General features: G+C 44.3%; 1 protein-coding gene across 3 annotated transcripts in view; it reads right to left on the reverse strand.

The window, feature by feature from the left end:
- fgf13a (fibroblast growth factor 13a) overlaps positions 1–20,840 on the reverse strand; it is a 494,238-nt gene that overhangs the window by 251,990 nt on the left and 221,408 nt on the right. For 2 of the 3 annotated variants that reach the window (XM_080187791.1, XM_080187792.1), the window contains exon 3: positions 8,938–9,105. The exons of the other annotated variant lie outside the window; for it this stretch is intronic. In XM_080187791.1, coding sequence (XP_080043917.1) covers positions 8,938–9,105 — 168 coding nt within the window. The remainder of the gene's footprint in view (positions 1–8,937; positions 9,106–20,840) is intronic. 3 annotated transcript variants of the gene reach the window in all.

Here is a 20,840-nt window from a genome sequence, read left to right on the forward strand (position 1 = left end):
GAGAATGAGAGGTGACCTAATTGAAACATGTAAATTCTGACAGAGCTGGACAGCCTAGAAGCAGGGATGATGACTCCCCTGGTTGGGGGATCGAGAACAAGGCGTCACAGTGTCAAGATATGGGGTGGGCCATTTAGGACTGACATGGGGAGAAATCTCTTTACTCGGAGGCTGGTGAACCTGTGGAATTCTCTACCACACAAGTCTGTAGAAGTCAAAATCATTGAATGGATTTAAGAAGGAAATACAAAGATTTCGAGACTCCAAAGAGATCAAGTGACATGGAGAGAGCAGGTGAGTTGAGGTAGAGGATCAGCCATGACCATATTGAATGGCACAGTAGGGGCTGAATGGCCTCCTCCTGCTACTATTTTCTATGTTTCCAAGAATATCAAAGAATAAGGTTCAATGCAGGTAAATGTGTTGAATTGTACATTAAACACGATATAATTGAATGATAGAATGAGGGCTGAAGGGCTGAATGGCCTCCTCTGCTCCTGTGTTCCTCAGTGCTCCAGCTGGTGACTGCCACAATGCAGTCACACAAAATTGGAGAAGAATGTTTCAAAACTCAAACTTTTCAATGTCCCATTTTCTGTTTCTGTTTGGGGTCCTTCCATAAATTCCATTCCTCAGCCATGGATTCCACTTCCTTCCCCGCTACTGCCTCAGCTGAAACCAGACAGATCACATTCTCAGTCATCCTTGGCCAAGTCCAGCTTCTGACTGTGGTTCCTCTACTCCCATCTCCACACCACAGCTCATCCTTTGCTCAAACCCTTGTCCAATATCTTAATATTTCCAGACACATCAACCCCATAAGAGTCTTGGAGTCATAAAGGTCTACAGCATGGAAACAGGCTTTTTAGTCCAACTTGTCCATGCCTTCCAGTTTTTACAACTAAGCTAATCCCAACTGCCCACATTTGGCCCATATCCCTCCACACCAATCTTATCCACGTAACTGCCCAAATTCTTTTTAAAAGACAAAATTGTTCCATCCTCTACTTCATCCTCTGGCATCTTGTTCCAGACACTCACCACCCTCTGTGTGAAAAAATTACCTCTCTGGACTCTTTCATATCTCTCCCATGTCACCTGAAATCTATGCCCTCTAGTTCTAGACTAACCTACCTTTGGGAAAAGATGTTGACAATCTACTTTATCAATGCCCCTTATTATTTTACAGACCTCTATAAGATCACCCCTAAGCCTTCTACGTTTCAGGGAAAAAATTCCCAGTCTATCCAGCCTCTCCTTATAAGTCAAAACCATCAGTTCCTCTAGCATCCTAGTTTCTTTTCTGCATTCTTTCCAGTTTAATAATATCCTTTCTATAATAGGGTGACCAGCACTATATGTGTATTCCAAGTGTCTTACATGGCCTGAACAATGTTTGTACAACGTCAACAAGACATCCCAACTCCTGTATTCAATGTTCTGACCAATGAAATCATGCATGCCGAATGCTTTCCTGTATACCTGTAATTCCAGTTTCAAGGAGCTATGAACCTGTATCCCTAGATCTCTTTGTTCTATCACTCTCCCAGATGCCCTATCATTAACTGAGTAAGTCCTGCCCTGGTTCAATGTACCAAAATGCATCATCTCACATTTATTTGCATTAAACTCCATCTGTCAATCGTCAGCCCACTGGCCCAATTGATCAAGATCCTGTTGCAATTCAAGATAACTTTCTTCACTGCCCACTATGCCACCAATCTTGGTGTCATCTACAAACTTACTAACCATGCCTCCTAAATTCTCATCCAAAACATTAATATAAATGACAATTAACAGTGAACCCAGCACCAATCGCTGAGGCACACCACTGGTCACAGACCTTCAGTTTGAAAAACAACCCACTAAAACCACCCTGTGTCTTTTGTCATCAAACCAATTTTGTATCCAACTAGCTACCTCACACTGGATCCTGTGAGATTTAACTTTATGCAACAACCTACCATGCGGTACCTTGTCAAAGGCCTTGCTAAAGCCCACGTAGACAACATAAACTGCACTGCCCTCAGAAAAAAACGCTGGAAAATCTCAGCAGGTCTGGCAGCATCTGTAAGGAGAGAAAAGAGCTGACATTTCGAGTCCAGATCTATCTTCTTTGTTACCCCTTAAAAAACTCAATCAAATTCATGAGACATGATTTTTCACTCACAAGGCCATGCTAACTGTCCCTAATCAGTCCTTGCCTCTCTAAACGCCTGTAGAACCTGTCTGTCAGAATACATTCTTACAACTTACCCACCACAGACATAAGGCTTACCAGTCTGTAGTTCCCAGGCTTTTCCTTGCAGCTTTCTTAAACAAAGGCACAGCATTTGCCACCCTCCAATCTTCAGACACCTCACCTCCAGTCCCAAGAAGCTCTTGTGACCTTATAGAAGCCCCAATGCATTGACTCCATGAGAACTTGCTGGAAAGTTTGAATTTCAGAAGGGCAATTAACCCTGGAATCCTTTGAAGAACTCTCCAACTTTGCACAGTTCAGTCTTACTTATATTACTCATTACCCAGGAGATGTTAGACAGGGATACCCTCGTCTCATTCCTGAGTAACCATATAACTGACATGCTTGACTTCTTCCTCAACCCCCTGACTACCCTCCTGACTCCCTTCGTCAACCCGACCTAACTAACCCCCACAACCCAAATTGCCTCATGATCTATGATTCACCTCCAACTCAACCTGACAAGGCCTCACCAGCTAAGTACCATTCTGACCCTCCAACTCCCCACCCATCCTCTATGCTCACTGACCACTCCCTGACCTGACCTGATAAGCCTCCACTGCATGACTCTATCATCGACCACAGCAAATTCCCCTGACATGATCTGAAACCACTCATCTTCACCCAGTTTCCCCCCACCAACCAAACCTAACTAGCCACTGACCTGTACCCCCCCATCCCTGACCCAATCTGACTCCTTGCAACACACCTACTCACTCACCAAAACTATCTATCTGCTTACCTATCATCCAAGCCACCTATCACCTTACCCATTGCCATGTTTACCTCACCCACTCACTCACTTGCACATCTCAGGGCCAAGAAAGTGAAACATTTCTTTGGAACGCCTTGAGTTAGGAGAATTAGACAATCACCTTTTTTATAGCTGTTTATTGAGGGATAGATACTGACCAATATGCCAAAGAGAATTCCCTTGCTTTTCCACATGTGTTGTGGTATCTTTTTCATCTACCTGAGATAGATGGGGGGTGGGGAGCTCACACTTAAATGTCACCTCTGATAGAGCAGCACTCATTCAATACTGCACTGAAATGCCAACTTACAGTATTTACTCATCTCTCCTGCACAGTTTAACCCAGGAACCTCTTGTGCATTTGATTCAAAATGTCAATTCCATTTCTCTCACCACAGATCCTGCCAGATTTGCTGAGCTTTTCCAGAACTTTGTTTTTATTTCAGATCCAGAATCTGCTTTTGTAGATCTCCATGGAATTTGCGATGAGCAAATCCCAGAGGGAAAAGCGTTGGGGCATTGAAACTCAATACATGTTTTCCTCTTCCTTTTCCTCTATTTATTGTTTTTGATAATTATCGAGATAGAGGAGAAAAGCTCGCTGACTCAGTGAAGAATCCAAATTAGCAATGAAAAGTCTTTTTATTTTCCAGCTGGCTACAGTAGGGAGATATGGCAACAGTAGATGTCAGGTGGCTAATGAAAGCCAGTCAGGGATAGGCTAGTTGATGGCGGGAGGTCATGTGATGCAATCTCCAGGAATATGTCCAACTGCAGTTGGCAACCTAGCACACACCTGGTTCTCTGACTGGAAGAATGGAACAGACTCCTGACCTGAAACTGCGATTCTAACTGCTCTCCCGACGTATGGGAATTCCTGAAGGGAAATCAAAACTATCTCCATAGTGTGATCCATTAATAAGACATCACCATTTGAATCTGCCTGGTTACTTGGCCCAAAGCATTAAAATAAACACAGGACAGAACTTAATGTCCTCCGCTGTGGAAAATTTGGTGGTGAGGGAGTCTTAATCAGGGACAAGGGGGTTGATGTGGATCCTACCACCTTCCTCCAGCCATCCTGATTAAGCCCATTGTGGGGAGGCCTGTGCATGGCATGACTGCCCCATAATTGAGATACTTGAGCACTTAAGGGCCTCATCTCACTGCTGCTGGCATTAGCTCCCCAAGCTGTTGGCAGGAGGCTCGCCACATGGGGAACCTGACACAAACCCATATGCAGTGGTTTATAAGCTCTCAGGAAGGGAGGAGGTGGTGGGGGTGGGGGTGGTGGTGGAATCAGTGACAAAAGAGACCTATCCTAGTTTGGAATTACAACAGGATGAGGTTTTAGGATCTGAGGACATGTTGTCATAACAGGCTAATAAAGTCCTGCCTATCACAGTTTGAACACTTGAAGAGAAAAAACCTTTCTAATAGCAGGAACAGAGCAGGGAATCGGGATCAGAGTAGGCAGAGTTGAAGAGTTAACATCAAGTCTAACATGCTGGACTAATTATACACCTCCATACCTTGTATCATTCTATGAAATATGCAAAAGTGATTTTAAAGTGAATTCTGATGATCTGTATGACGGAAGAACATAGGAACTGGAATTTGTCCTGTCCATCATGTCTGTTCCACCATTCACCTCGATCATGGCTGCTCTGTATTTCAATGCCATCTACCCGCCTTGGTTCTACAATCCAAAACACTCAAACCAAAATTTATTAATCCTTAGTTTTGGAATTTTCAATTGAGCCTTGAGCCTCAGCAGTGTCTTGGGGAAGAGTTCTAGTTTTGTCACTCTGCTCTATATAATTTTGTGCTTGCTAATGATATCCCTCAATGGCCTCACTGTAAATTGCAGGTTTTGCAGCCTTGATACGCTCATTTATCTTTCTTCGGTCCAAAGATGGGCGGCCTCACACTTGATGATGCTGAACTCTGTCAGGGTTTTGGGACTAATATTGTTTTCAAGAAAATTTCAATCCGAGTCCAAAGGGACATCAAACCGTGAATGGATACAAAATTCACCAGCAAGTCACAAAACAACAACCTCAGTTTGAAATTCTCAATTGATCTCTGGTCTTGACAATCTTTTGTGTTAACAAGTTCCAGGTTTTTGACTATGATTTGTGTGAGGATCAATAGCCTTTGTGGTGTCCTTAGGGGAATGTCTAGAAGCAACAGTTACAAATGGATGAAAATTACACAACCCCGCAAAGGTTATAGTTGATGAATGTTAAAGGTGTCCAGTTACAGGGCAGTAAAACCCACATCATACTCCATCAATGTGAAGCCCAGCAGCATTAAGGCAAACACTCAGCTGCCCATCTGACTGCAGTATCTTGCAATTCCAGCAGTACCAAATTGCCTGTTGGAGAATTCATGATCCATCACACTGAAGGTTCTGAAGACTTCACACCTCGAGTGACCATGGGGAGGGAGAAACAGACATGTAATTTGCTCCGGTTGTTAATGTTACCGCACGGTCCACCAGGGTAAAACCCGAATGGCTCATGTTCATTATCTCAACTCAGGGCTGAAATGACTCTCATGGAAGGCTGGGAATAGAAAATTGTCTTTCCTACAGAATCGTGCTGATGGATGATTTACACCAGGCTGTAGTAAGGGAACGGTTCTGTTGGCCTGAACAATAATTAAGGAAATGAAAAGCCCAGTTGGCACAATAAAGACTTTGAGTCCAACCATTACTGAGAATTTATTAACTTCCCAATCGAACGGCTACTTACCTTTCAAAGCAATAAAAACTCTGAATGTTCTTTTTTTAAAATCAAACTTAATTTCAATAACTCTCCACTTCTTTACAATTAAACCTTGAGGTGTTGTTTTCCATCTGATTTGCATAAATGCTTAATTTGAAAAATCCATTCCCTTTTTCCCAATGTACACAATTGAGGCAGGATGGCCAGTGAAGAAAAGGGCAAACACCTTCTTGATGCCTGTTGCCTGGGTGCTTGCAATGACTTCCCCATGATTTCCGTGGTGACTGTTAGCTTGCTGTAGTTGTCTGCCTGAACCAATTCCAACAGCGTTGTCAATACCTTTGATCAAATGTTCAGGGGAGTTCACATCTTGGACACAGAGGGTGCAGAGAAGGGTTACAGTGATGGCAAAGGGACTTCAGTTATGCAAAGAGACTAGAGAAGTTAGGGCTCTCCTCCTGAGAACAGAGATGGTTTGATAGGCATGCTCAAAATCATGAAGGGATTTGATAGGTTAAATAAGGAGAAACTCTTTATGCTGGCAAGAAGGTCAGTTTTTAAAGTTTAAGTTTATTTATTAGTGTCACATGTATTAGGCTTACATTAACACTACAATGAAGTTACTGTGAAAATCTCCTAGTCACCACACTCTGTCGCTTGTTCAGTACACCGAAGGAGAATTTAGCATGGCCAATGCACCTAACCAATACGTCTTTTGGACTGTGGGAGGAAACCAGAGCATCCTGAGGAAACTCACGCAGACACGAGAATGATGTGCAAACTCCGCACAGACAGAGACCCAAGCCAGGAATGAAACTTGGGTCCCTGAAGCTGTGAGGCAGCAGCGCTAACCACTGTGTCAATATGCCATCCCCAGTAACCATAAAATCATCATGTAGCGCAGAAGGAAGCCATTCAGTCTGCTGAGTGTGCATTAGCTTTCTGTGAGAACAACTTAGCTGGACCCACTTCCCCACAATTCTTTTCTCTACAGATATTTATCCAAGTTCCTTTCAAAAGTTTGAATTGAGCCCGTCTCCATCACACTCTTGGGCAGTCCAAGTGTAACACCATTTTCTCTCAAGTTGTCTTTCATTTGTTTTGCCATTTACTCCCATTGTGTCCTCAGGTTTTTGATGCTTATACCAACGGGAACTATGTATCTACTCTGTCCCAATCTCTCATGACTTTGAACACTTCTGTCAAATCTCCCCTTCTTCTCTTACCAGGGGCAGAACCTCAACTTCTCAATCCATGCACGTAACTGAGATTCCTCACTCCCTGAACTGTTTTTGTGAATCTTTTCTGCACCCTCTCCAATGTTTTCAATTCCTAAAGTGTGGCACCAAAATGGGGCATAATACTTCAGTTGGGGCTGGAACCAATGCTCTAGAAAAGATCACCATATTTTGGGGTTGGGTTTGGCAGGGAGGGGGGGCAGAAAGGTAGTAAAAGCGTATTCAGGTGACCAGGAGGGGTGTTGGGAGCAGTTCGTGGGTCAGAGGGGTAGTCAGGTCAGGGGGGTAGTCAAGTGTTCAAGGCAGTAATTGGGGGTATCAAGCAGGGTGACTGGGGTGGAGGTCAGCTGTGAAGTTCTTTCAACTGAAATCCATCACTTTACACTGCTCAGTGTCAACTTCTATCTACTGGCCATCTTCCGAGCCTATCCTGGATTCTAAAAATGGATGGAACTAGGGAATGTGATTGCCAAAACATCAATAAAAAGGGATCTCTGACATTAGCTTGTGGCTACAATAACATAGTGGTTGTGTTTGGTTGGGAACAATGCAAATTGGAATTCAGTTTTACAAAATATGGACAGAATAAGACGGTCTCAGTAAATGTGACCATGAAACTATTATTAGAAATGCAACTGGTTCACAATGTCCTTTAGAGAAGCAGATTTTCCCTCCTTACCCAGTCTGGGCTTTTTTGTGTCTCTAATCCCACAAATATAAGGTTGGCTCAAAGCTGCCCCATGTGGCGACCTGGCACGATAATCTCTCAGATGCCAGTCGCACCAGTGATGCCCACATCCCAACTATGGTACATGTGGCAGCCGCCCTCAACCACTGAGCCTGCTGGTACAGGTTGTTGTTGTCAAACTTCAGCATGAAAACACTGCTAACTGTGGACTCCCAACACGATTAGGTGAAACTACCCAGGGGATTGTTTAAAGAGAATTGGCTAAATTGGGGAGACAGCTGGAACTGATAACTGTAATTAAACACAATCTTTATTAATGTTTCCAAGGTTGAACATATTCAAAATGGATTTGAATGCAGTGGAAATCTGAATCCTTTAATTTTAAAAATAGGATTTTGAATTCCATCATTTTATAATCAGTGATGGGAGTTTGCAGATTGGTGAAGAAGGACATGTCTTTCTGAACGGTGTGCTGTTGCTGGTATCTCTATATTAGATCCCTCGGCTTTGCCAGACTGGGTTATTTTTAGCCCAGCCTCAGGTGCTTTAAGACACGGACTGCAAATGCTTTGTTTAAAAATAAAAAAGCGAGGAAGTGTCTGTGCACGTTTATGCAGCATCTGTAATTGCTGCTTCAGTCACCTGATGCGACTGCACTCGTAACTGTGAAGAAAACTACAATCACTTAACACATTGCTACAGTTTCTAAGCAATTGACATACATCTGCATGCAATACACTCCTTTAAGATGCAACTTAACGTGCATTGCATACAGTTCTCATGTTAAGGCTGCTTCTCTGCTGATGGAATACAAATAGCATGAATCTGCGTGAGCAAATGTGCAGAAGCATTGATTAAAAGAGAGAGATTGAGGTTATGGTGCCATTCTCTTAGCCAAGTGAATCACTTGAAAGATACATACTGGTGGAGTGGGGCAGTTTATAACAGCAAGCAACTTTCAAAACAGCCAGGGAAGGCAGTGATATGAAGTGAGTCACAAATAAAAACATTCCTTATCCCCTCACTTTGTGCCTCCTCCATCCAAAGCAACAGACTGAATTCTCACATGCGATTCTGTTCAAGCATCAACCCGGGCTAATTGTCAGAGCTCGTACACATGACAGGCAAGCAAAGGGGACGTGAAATGCTCACTGTGTCCCCCACCAAGCGCAAAGTCTGCATTATTTAAACAGGCTCCCCCCCGCCCCCCCACAACCCCAGAACACAGCACACCAGAGGGACATGTACAAAAACAGACAAGACATTCGATTCTTTAGAAGACAAACCTTCCAGGTCTGTGTTTTCTTTGTGGTTCACTTGCTTCAGTGGGCAGCAGAAGATTTCGTGACACTTAGCACGAAATGGGGACTCTTTTTTCTTAACATCCGAGGATTGGATAGAGTCTCGATGCAACACATAGTAATCCTGTGTGTCAGAGGCAGCGTCATCCAGAACTGTGATTTTTACACAACAAAATGAACTAACATTAGAACGTATTCACCTGAACTTCTCCCCCATCTCCCCTGAAGCCTCGTTAAAACATTTGTCCATTGCGCTTGCAATAATCAACCATAACTTTTAATAATGATTATACTTTAATAACGATTAAATTCCACACAAAGCTCAAAGCCCCCAATTTCGATCATGCACAGTAAGAACTCTCAATGTTTGACGGAATGGTTGCAACATTCTGCCAGCAATTTCCCTCCTCAACAGACACATTCCAAGCCTCTTCCCAAGAAGGAGGTTTTCTTGACTAAGAAACATAATATAACATCACAAACCCTGCACTCCATGTCAAAAGGGACTCCAGAATTCAGTGGTGAAGAGCTGATGCTTCACTTGTATAGAACCTTGGCCAGACATTATCTGGAGTAAGTACATTCACTTTTAAACAAGAAACCTCAGGAAGATTTGGAGGGGGTTCAGTGGCAGATTCAGCACAATTGATACCCAGGGCTTAAAGGGTTAAATCTGGAGGACAGGTTGTACAGATTCGGGTTTTATTCCCTTGAGTTTAGAAGATTGATTTAATCATAGATTTAGAAATTATAATCAGGATAGGTGTACAGAAATGATTTCCTCTGAATCTAGGGTGGAATCCAGACCAAGGAGCCATAAACTGAAAACGGTAACTAGGCCATTGAAAGGGAAATCAGAAAATACCCCTTCACCTAAAGAGTGGTGGGAATCTGTAACTATCTTCTCTAAAAGGCTCTGGATGCTGTGGGGTGATTGGTGGGGAGCAGTTGATTTTTTCAAGACTGATATGGATTTTTCTTGGATGAATATGGCCCTTCCAAGATGCTCAATAACTCAATGGCTCATGGCTGAACTCAACTCCAGCTTCCCATGTTCCTTAATTCTCTTAGTGTCCAATAAGTATCAATTGCTATCTTGAATATACTCAGTGACTGGCTACTCAAGATTCTCTTGGGTAAAAAATTTCAAAGATTCGCAATCCTTTGAGTGGAGAAATGTCTTCTCCCTTCAGTCCGAAATGGTGAACTCATTATTCTTACACTGTGACCCTGTGTGCCCAGACAGGAGGAAGAATGTTCTCAGCAACTACCCTGTCAAAACCCTCAAGAGGTTCACTTGAACAGTGATTCAGATATTGATTTTTGAAAGACAGAAGGGTGATGGAGTACAGCCAAAGATTAGCACGCAGGTTAATTAAACATCTATATTCGAAACACCCAGTTTGTTGGAAGACAGATTGAGTAGAGCATTAGTTAAAAGACCTGCACTGACAGCATTGGAAAAGATGATTTAAACTATTGTTCATGAAGAAAGCTGCTTAATAATTCATAATTGGCCTCATGATATTTCTTTCAAGAAAAGTGAATATATCGAAGATATGATTTACTCCTTTAATTAACTGACCAGCTCTATTTCAAAGTTTCCCATTATCTGTAAAGTGCTCTGAGACATTATGGAGACAGAATAAAAGTGGAAATAGAATCTCTCTCTTTACGTTTTGAGACAACAAGCCCTAAGCTGGTGAATAAAGGTTAGGGAGTCTTTTCATCCTGAATCTGCTGATTTGATTATATTACAAAATGAACAGCCAGGAACCAATGGGTGGGATCTTCCTGTGCCCCCTCCTCCCCCTGCTGGAGGAAGTGGGATCTTCCAGTCCCAACCATGTCTACACTGTTTTGTGTGGCTCACTCTCCCACCACCTGGGAACCCACCATGGGGAGGTGGGGGGGAGGTGTGGGGGGGGCGGTCATCTTCGGCAGGACTGCAAGTTTCCACCAGCAAGAGGGGCTGGAAAGCCCCCCTCAATGTTTTATTTCAATCCAAGATGCTGTAGAAATGAGGGTGATCTCAAAAATTATTCTTGATTGACAAGGGTTACGGTAAGTGTTGCTAAGGCACAACCAGATGAGCCATGATCTTACTGAAGCAGGCAGAGGGGCTGACTGGCTTTCTCCTATTCCTAATTCTTGTATCAAAATGAAAATAATCAACATGTAACATCAGGTTCTCCTCGGAAGAGTATTCCAGACACACTAAACAGCACTGAATACACTGCAGCAGCAGGCAGCTTGCTCCAGCCCCTGTAGTAATTTCCACAAACTCCACCAAGTAAAAACATCAAAATAAATTCACCTCAGAGAAAGCCCTATTAGTAAATGGAATGTTCAAAGTGTGTGTAAGGGATGTAATGGATGGAGATTTCAGTGTGAACTATCATCGATACAAGGAAGAGATGTCCTGTTTAATTGCCTTGCTGATATTTTAGTTCATGTAACATCACACATTCATCCCTGAAATGGGTTGATACCCATACAGAAAGGAGAGGAAAACTGTTCCACTGAAAGATCGTACTCCCCTGTTCATCTGGGCCAAAAACCAAGATAATCTTGTCATTCGTTCAATTACTGGCTGTGGGATCTTGCTGTGCATGAATCGGTAGCTGCGTTTGCCTATGCCACAACAGTGATGTTAATCCTAAAGTGATTTATTGACTGTGAAGTACTGTACATGTATTTTATTTTTACATCTATGTGCGTGTGTGTGTGTGTGTATGCGCATATATATATAATGTATATGTATACATACATAGCCAAAGGCTTTGCTCATTCCATTGAATAATTCCTGATTGGTCAACAGAATATAATGAAGGATGTGAGGTGTAATTAATGACTTCAAACAAATTAGTTGCACGTTCTCAGTTCATATTGCATTGCTGAGTTCTCCCACAAATAATAGGATCTGAAATATAGTCCAGAATTCATCAATCTCATTCGCCCCGCTGCAGCTGCCAGTGAGAACGGAGAATTTAACACTCAACCAAACCTCCATTCACTGCAGTGGGACTGGAGAATCCCAGTAGTGGGTGAGGTCGGAGAATCCCAGCCGCAGACGAAATCAGAGGATCCCAGCCGCAGGCGAGGTCAGGGAATCGCAGTGTTGGGTGAGGTCGGAGAATCCTGGCTGTTGTGTTGGTTGGGGGGGGGGGGTGGGGGGGGGTGGGTAGTGTTGCAAGGGAAGAGGGAGCAAACCCAGAAGAGAATCTTGCAGCAGTGTGCAGCAATGAGAGAGTTTGCAGAACTCAACAATGGGTAGGTTGATAGGACTAGAATGGAGATCAGCGTGTGATGTGATCTGGAAGTTGAGAAGCTGCTGAGGGCAGGGGATGAGCCAAACAGTGAGAAAAATAATTATCTGAATTATGTCGAGCCTTTTCTAGCCAAGAGATATCCCAAAGCTCTTTACAGCTAATGAAGTACTTTGTGAAGCGGGGGCAATAATTTGCATGCCTCTGCAGGGTATTTTTCTAGGAGATAGGGGTGTTGAGGAGGTAGGCGGTTGTGGGTTGCACACATTACATTGGGCAGGTGTCATCTCATAACCTTCTTGGCCACTTTCAAAATCAGCCTCTATGGGTGGGCGGGCAGCAGCTCAGCAGAGAATCTGTTTTTGTGATATTGATTGAATCATAAACATTGGCCAGAATTCCAGGGGTAACTCTCTGCCCTACTTCAAAATAATGCCATGGGTTCTTATCCAATGACCAGAAGAGGCAGAGGGGACCTTGGTTCCATGTCTCATCCAAATGACAAAGCTCTCTCCGTACTGTACTGGAGTTCAGACTTAAATTCTTGCACACAATTCCTGGAGCAGGACTTGAACCATAGGGCTAGATTCTCCAACCTCGCTCGCGGCTGAGCTTCTCCAGTCCTGCTGCAGTGAATGGATATTTGGTTGAGTGCCAAATTCTCCATTCTTGATGACAGCTTTGACGGGACGTGGATGGCCGGAGAATTCCAGCCATAACCTTTGGCTCAAAGCACCAGTAATTAATCCATTGCTGAATGTTGGATGGTGTTGATGCTCTGGGTGATGGATGGTGGGAAATTTGAAAGCTCACTAAATATCTGAATCGGGACTTCACGATTGATGCTGATTATTTTCCTCTTCCAGTTGCAGAGGTAATTTCTGATTAGCATCTCTGGATTGTCACCTGATCCAGGAGCACATCATCCAACTGTTAATTCGCGTTCAATACTGTAGCTCATTTCCTCCAAATATGCAATCAGGGAGGAACCAAATGATGGTCATTACTGCGGCTGTAATTTTATCCTGTTGCTATTCGTGCATCCATCAGAGAACAAAATACCAAACATCACTAAAATCAAAGTCAGAATCATGAAACTGTTGGGGCACAGTTATTGTAACCAGACCACTTTCACTTTTCAATATCTTCACAACAATGTGCTGAAATATCATATTGAGGGAAATGAGTTCCATGTCAAGGGGTGGTATGTTTATCAGAGAAACACACAGCACAAAAAAAGGCCACTCAGCCATTCTGCCTGCACTAATTCTTGGCCAAGACTCACATTCCTCTCTTTTCCCAAAGCCCTGAAATGTATTTTTTCCCACTTTGAGTATTTTCCCGATTCCCCTTTCAGCGTAATGAATGTGAGATGTGCTTTATCAAACATTCTGTAGGAAGGGCTGGTTTTAAGTTTTACTGTTGTCAGTCTGGAGAGGTTACAGAGATTGAGAAAGTGGGAAGTTCCTAAAGGCTTTCAAAGTCAAAGAACTATAGTTTATTTATTTATTGGTCTCAAGTAAGGCTTACATTAACACTGCAATGAAGTTACTGTGAAAATCCCCTAGTTGCCACAGTCCGGTGCCTGTTCGGGTATACTAAAAAATACATAGCAATAAATAAAAGTGAAAATGCTGGAAATACTCAGCAAGTTTGGCAGCTTCTGTGGAGAGGGAAATAGAGTTAACATTTCAGTTAATATTCAGAACTGTTCAAGATATAACAGCTTCTAAGCTAGTACATAGATAGGGAGAGGGGGGACAGGGAGAGAGGGGACAGGGAAAGGACACACTTGGAGTAGGTCAATACTGCCGGATAGATGTGTGTCAGTGAAAGGCTATGGTGATGCAATGAAACAACGGAGAGACATTTGGACAATCGTGAAATCAGAGCAGGTGGAGGGCAACTATTAGATCAGGTGGGGTGGCAGGGGCAGCATGCCTATTTCCTATCCACCTGCACTATTATTTTACCAGTGTTGAGGGGGGCGCCCATCCCAAGTGGGTTCAAGGAGTGGGGGTGTAGAGGTGGGGTGTCCCTGTTTGGGCACCCTGAAACCGCTCAGTTCCCCAGCAGCAAAGGCTTGGGAAGCACCCTAGCCTCCGAATTGACCCCCATGTCCTTCTGGTCAGGGGCTGCCTGACTGACTCCAGTGGCCCTGCTCCATTTAGCTGCTTCTGACACTGCCCCTGGTCCCAGTCTACTCCAATCTCAGCATTCCCTGCTGGGACTGAGATTACCAGCCCTCTGTTGGCCAGCAGATACTGGAAGAGGGGAAAACCTGCCCAGAGCATGTGGTGGGTGGAAAAGCCCACAACCTGAGGCAGTGAATCACTTGATGATGGTAAAATCTGATTTTAGCCTTCAGGGCAGGTGAGCTCACTGCTGCATTTTGAACCTGTGTTAAACCCTGGCTGTAAACACTGGGCGGGATTCTCCCAAACCCCCAGTGGTGGGTTCGATGGTGCAAGAAGGTGGTGGGAGGCCCAGAAATCAGTTTCATCGATGTGCCCGGATTGTCTGGTGCCCGTCATGGCGGGTGTCGGTGGTAAAACACTGGTGTGAAACACATTTGGAACAACATGGCATGCAGATGCCAGGGTTCTCCTGAACAATGCCTGGGGCTGTCTCTGGAGTTCAGCACAGAGGCTGCCAGAAATTCTGGCACACCACAGCAGTGGATCGGGGGAGAATCTGCAGGTGAAAATTCCAGTTTCAGTGTCCTGGAGGGGGTCCATCTCCCAGTCTCAGAATGTTCCTGGAAATCCACGTTCTTTCTGCAATAGTGGCTCAGTGATGGTGGGCACCTTTTTAATATATTCCCCGGACACAATGATGCACTACATGCCATCCAGGCCTGACCCGCCATTAAACATAGTATAAAGCGCCCAAATGCGTAATTAATGAGGTCGGTGCTCAAGGATTTGCCGTGTTTTCCCACCAGTCCGTAGCGGGAAACAATCCACATTCCCACACCCTGCCACGAGACTTAATCCCGAAATAGGAGAATTCCGCCCACTGTTTCTCCCTCTTTGTTGATGCTGCCTGCAGTATATTCCCAGTATTTCCTGCTTTTATTTCAAATCATAATTTGAAGTGTTAATTTTGAAGGAAGCTATACTGTGACTGCTGAATACCTCCCCAGACACAAGGCCATGCAATAATTATACTTGTTTGCTTATCCGTAACTAACAAATGACAACAAGTGGAATTTCTTTGGGGTTGAATTGGTTTCAAGATAGTAATCAGATGATGAAAGTCTTGATCCCTAGCTGGACAATTTGATGCCCAAATGCAGACATGTCGAAAAAGCTACAAGAAAGGTTGTGGCGAACCTTTGGTCAGCTGCTCTGGTGATACTGCGTTCTGCTGACATTAGCACCTGGGATTCTTTTCATTTGTCTCCAGAGAGTCTGTAATTCCACTCCAACTCAGATGGTGCTGACTGGGAAGGCAGCAGAAAGTTGCTCTGCATTCCAGCCAGGGCCATTAAATTTCTAAAATTGCAAATTCAGCAATCCTCAGAAAACATGGGCTTGCAAAATGCCAGACTGGGATAAGATTTCTTCACAATACACAGGAAGTAGGAACAGGAAAAAGCAAATTCACCCCTTCGAGCCTGTTCCGCATTCAATCAGATCATGGCCGATCTCTCCCTGGCCTCAAATCCACCTCCCCATCTGTTCCCCATAAACCCTTATCCCTTTTATTAGAAATATATCTATCTCCTTGAAGCCATTCAATGCTTCAGACTCGCGAAATGGGGCAGCGAGTTCCACAAATTCACCACCCTCCATGAGAAGTAGTTCCTTCTCAATTCAGTTTTAAATCTACCGCCTCGCAACCTATGCTTGTGACCTCTTGTTTGGAGATTGCCTCATAAGATGAAACATTTGGTCTACATTTATTTTATCAATCCCTTCTAAAATTTTATGTATCTCGATCAGATTGGAGCGGCATGGTAGTACAGTGGTTAGCACTGCTGTTTCACCGTGCCAGGAAGCCGAGTTCAATTCCCGGCTTGGCTCATAGTCTGTGTGGAGTTTGCACATTCTCCCCGTGTGTGTGTGGGTTTCCGCCCACATTCTGAAAGACATGCTGGTTGGGTGCGTTCACCCAAACAGGTGCCGGACGGTGGTGACTTGTGGAATTTCACAGTAACTTCATTGCAGTGTTAATGTAAACCTTACTTGTGACGAATAAATGAACTTCAACTTTTAATAGATCCCTTCTCATCCTTCTAAACTCCAGTGAGTAATCTCTCCTCGTACGTCAATCTTTTCATACCCGGAATCAATCTGGTGAACCTCCTCTGAACTGCCTCCAATGCCACTACATCCTTCCTCAATTCAGGAGACCAAAACTGGACATAATGGGGGCAAACCTGTTGTAGCACAGCGGGCTGAGGACTCTCACAGGGGCCATTTTGCAGGCTCCCTACTGGGCACCACGGACTCTGCATGTCTCCGGCAGGGGATTTCGGATGCCGTCAGCTCCATGTTGGAAATCGGCGTGGCGCTGCATTATTTATTTAAATTAGAATTTTAATATATGTTGATCTCATTTGTGGGCCTGGGACTGAAGTCTCCTGGCCTGCTAGCCCCCGCATGCCCCACCCCACCCAAAGCGGGGAGTTAGCGGCCTGACCCTACTGGAATGACGGGGGGCAATCGAGGCCCCCCATCCCAAGGGTCGAGGGCCTGGGGGTGCTCCCTGGACAGTCAGCCTAGGCCCCCTGGCACTGTCCCCCAGGCATAGGGTGGTGCCAAGAAGACAGGGCCTGATGGGATGGGGTGGGGGTCTCCTGCTGCCTCTCTGCACTTTGGGCTGAGTGACAGAGGGAGGAAGGCCAGCGATTGGAGCAGGTGGGTTTGAGGTTGCAGTAGATGGGGGGCAGGGGGTCAGGGCTGCTGGGGGTGGGGTGGTTTGGGACAGCCAGTGGGTTGGTGTGCGGATCAGGAGACTGGGACTGTTGTGGGGGCCCGGGGGGAACATCGAGGTGGGCTGGGGGCATTGGGGGGCCTGGACATGTTTGCGGGGCCAGTGAACAGGCCATGGGAGGTTTGGGGGGCAGTGTTACAGGGGTCGTCGAACTGGCCAGCAATCAGGAAGCCGACAGACAAGGGGCCACTGCGTATGCATGTGTGATGTTCTCGGCTCTGACAGATCAGCACATGTGTAATGACCTGCTCAGTACTGTACTGCTGGCTTCTCTGCTGGGAATAGGCCCCATCCCTGATTTTCAGCGTGATTTACGCTAGCGCACACAGCAGTGCGTAAAACATTGAGATTCATTTTGAAAATCCCGCTGAAAAAAACTGTGGGATTTACTCAAGTTTTCACACAAATTTGACACTTGGAGTTTTTTGGGGGGAATCGCCCCCAATACTTCACAATTGCAACAGCATTCCTGTATTTTTATACTCCAGACCCTTTGCAATAAATGCCAACATCCCATTTGCCTTTTTTATTACATGCTGTAGCTGCATACCAACTTTCAGTGATTCATGAACCCAGCCATCCAGATCCCTCTGCCTGTTGGCATTTTGAATCTGCTTTCCAGTTGGCTAATAATTTGCTTTTATATTTTTATGCCAAAATGGATAACCTCACACTTATCGACATTAAACTCCATCTGCCAAATTTTGGCCCATTCTCCTACCCTATCTATCTCGGTCTGTAGAATCTTTATCTCCTCTTCACTGCCTGCTTTCTCATCAATTTTAGTATCATCTGCAAATTTCGCTATGTTACACTCTGTCGTGACTGCACCTGTGAAGAATCCTGCTGTTCATTTATCTTGCGATTAGCAAACCTGTTGATGCCTGGAGTGAGTTGTTGATGCCTCTGTGAAATTCATTGTGCTGATGACTGCTTTGGATAAGTACAAATTATTATTGTAATTTCTATCTGGGAAGAATGCTTCCAATCTACAGAAGATATTGAAATAAATACACATTTCAGCCTATTTTTTGGACTATGTTCCACTCTCCGCTATTTCAGCATAGCTGTTTTAACAGCTTGAGCTTGGACCTCCTGGAAAATACCATGGTGCATCAGTAACAAGACGGAGGCGGGAATGGGATGTGGGATTAGTCTCATCTCCCAACTGCTGCCTCTGACATGAAATCTGGCTCCAAGTGTCAGGTTCCCAGCTCCACTTTGCAAGCGCAGCCCTGTGACTGTATGATTGTAAATAGCAGACATGAGGCAGATCACGAGAATAGACTCTGTGTTCGGGTGTGAAAGTCTTTTCTATTTGGTCATGGGACCTGGACATCACTGGCTAAGCCAGAATTTATTATCTGTCGGAAGGTAGTGGTGAGTCTGTGGTGTGGCCATCCCACCATCTTGAGCAGGCATTTATGTAGCAGTTTTGACACAATTGACGAGCTCACAAGGATATCTCAGAGGGCAGTTAAAAATCAGACACATTACTGAAGATCTGGAGTCACATGGACCAGGCTGAGTAAGGATGTCAGTGAGCAAATAGATTTTAAGCCAATACAGTTTTTTATGGGTCACCAATACTGATACTAGCTTTATTTTTTTGTTAATCAGGGGCAGCTGGTGATGTCGTGGTAATGTCACAGGCCGGACTAAAATTCTGAGGATAAGGGCTCAAATCCCTTCATGGCAGACCTAAGCTCTGCAATCCTACCACATCCAGTGGTGAATGGTGGTGGACAATTAAATAGCTCATTGGAGAGAAGGTTCCACAAATATCCTCATTTGAATCATGGAGAAGTCCAGCGTATGAATGCAAAAAGCAAAGTGAAAGGATTTAAAACCATTTTTAGCCAGAAGTGACCCATCATGGCCTCTTCCGGAGGTCCCCACCATCACAGTTGTCAGTTTTCAGCCAAATTGATTCACTCTACATGATATCAAGAAAGGGCTGTGGGAACTAAACTTTGCAAAGGCTATATTCCAGCAATAGTACCAACACTAGCCACACTCCTAGCAAAGCTGTTCCAGTATAGCGACAGTACAGGAATGTACCTGGCAATTTAGAAAATTGTTCAGGAATGTCCTCTACACAAAAATCAGGACAAATCCAATCCTACCAATTACCACCCACTAGTCTACTCTCGATCATCAGTAAAGTGATAGAAGGAGCCATTGATAATGCTATCACATGGTACTTACTCAGCAATAACCGGGTGGCACAGTGGTTAGCACAGCTGCCTCATAGTGCCAGGAACCCAGGGTTCGATTCCTAGCTTGAGTCACTGTTTGCACGGAGTCTGCACACTCCTGTGTGGGTTTCCTCCGGGTGCTCCGGTTTCCTCCCACAGTCCAAAAGAAGGTGCATTGGCAATGCTAAATTCTCCCTCAGAGTACCCGAAAAGGTGCCGGAGTGTGGCGACTAGGGGATTTTCAAGTAACTTCATTGCCGTGTTAATGTAAGCCTACATATGACACTAATAAATAAACTTAAAAAAAAACTCGGACTCAAGCTCATCAACTAAGATTGCTGAAGTACTTACTGCAGATATTGCTGTTTGGGATTGCAGTGCTCACCCCTAGACTGAGACACCATTAACACTGTCAGAACAGCCTCGTTTTATTTAATTCAAAAGAAATTGAAAACAGCTGCTCCTTTTGGTTTGATTTGATTTATTATTGTCACATGTATTAAAAAGTATTGTTGCTTGTGCGCTATACAGACAAAGCATACCATTCATAGGGAAGGAAAGGAGAGAGTAAAAGATAGAATTAGAAGGTATGCTGGGCACAGCTTGCAAGCAGTCACTTCGCTCAGGTGCCACCTTGAGAGTTTCTTTTTAAACTGCTCAGATTCCAATTACTTTTAAGCTCTGCTTGTTAGCTGCCATTGCAGGCGAAACCTTCTGAGTTGTAGGCCTGGCTGAGGAACTGAGAGAGTAAGAAGTCTCACAACACCAGGCTGAAGTTAGTTGATGAGCTTGAGTCCAAGTTTTTTTTAAAGTTTATTTATTAGCGTCACAAATAGGCTTACATTAACACGGCAATGAAGCTACTGTGAAAATCCCTTAGTCGCCACACCCTGGTGCCTGTTTAGGTACACTGACGGAAAATTTAGCATGGCCAATGCACCTAACTAGCACGTCTTTCGAACTGCGGGGGGGAAACTGGAGTACTGGAGGAAACACATGCAGACACGAGGAGAACATGAGATTCCACGCAGGCAGTGACCCAAGTCGGGTAAATCTGTTGGACTTGAACCTGGTGTTGTGAGACTTCTTATTGTGTTTACCCCAGTCCAACGCTGGCATCTCCACATTGAAGCTGAGAAAAGCAGAAATGTGAGGGAGCAGCCTGAGGGCCAAGGGTAAGCGAAACACCACAATCAGGAAAGAAATCTCATTAACATGTTACTGTGTCTGTCCATTCAAGTTAAAATTATGTTTCTGTAAAAGCGAGCTGAACTGGCACATTTTAATTTCACTGGGAGCTGAAGAATATAATCTATTGTTAAAACTCTGGCCTTTGATTTTGTTTGAAGCAGGTGAAATTGGTTGCTGTATCTCATGATGAAAAGTACACGAGTTGCTCTCTTTTGAAAGGGCTGAGAAAGACACACTGATGCAATCTCTCCCCAGAGGGTAAACACAAAGCAATGCCACTGTACATTTT

Source organism: Carcharhinus amblyrhynchos, chromosome 4 (genome assembly GCF_965287045.1).
Source record: "Carcharhinus amblyrhynchos chromosome 4, sCarAmb.v2.hapA, whole genome shotgun sequence".
Taxonomy (NCBI): Eukaryota; Metazoa; Chordata; class Chondrichthyes; order Carcharhiniformes; family Carcharhinidae; genus Carcharhinus; species Carcharhinus amblyrhynchos.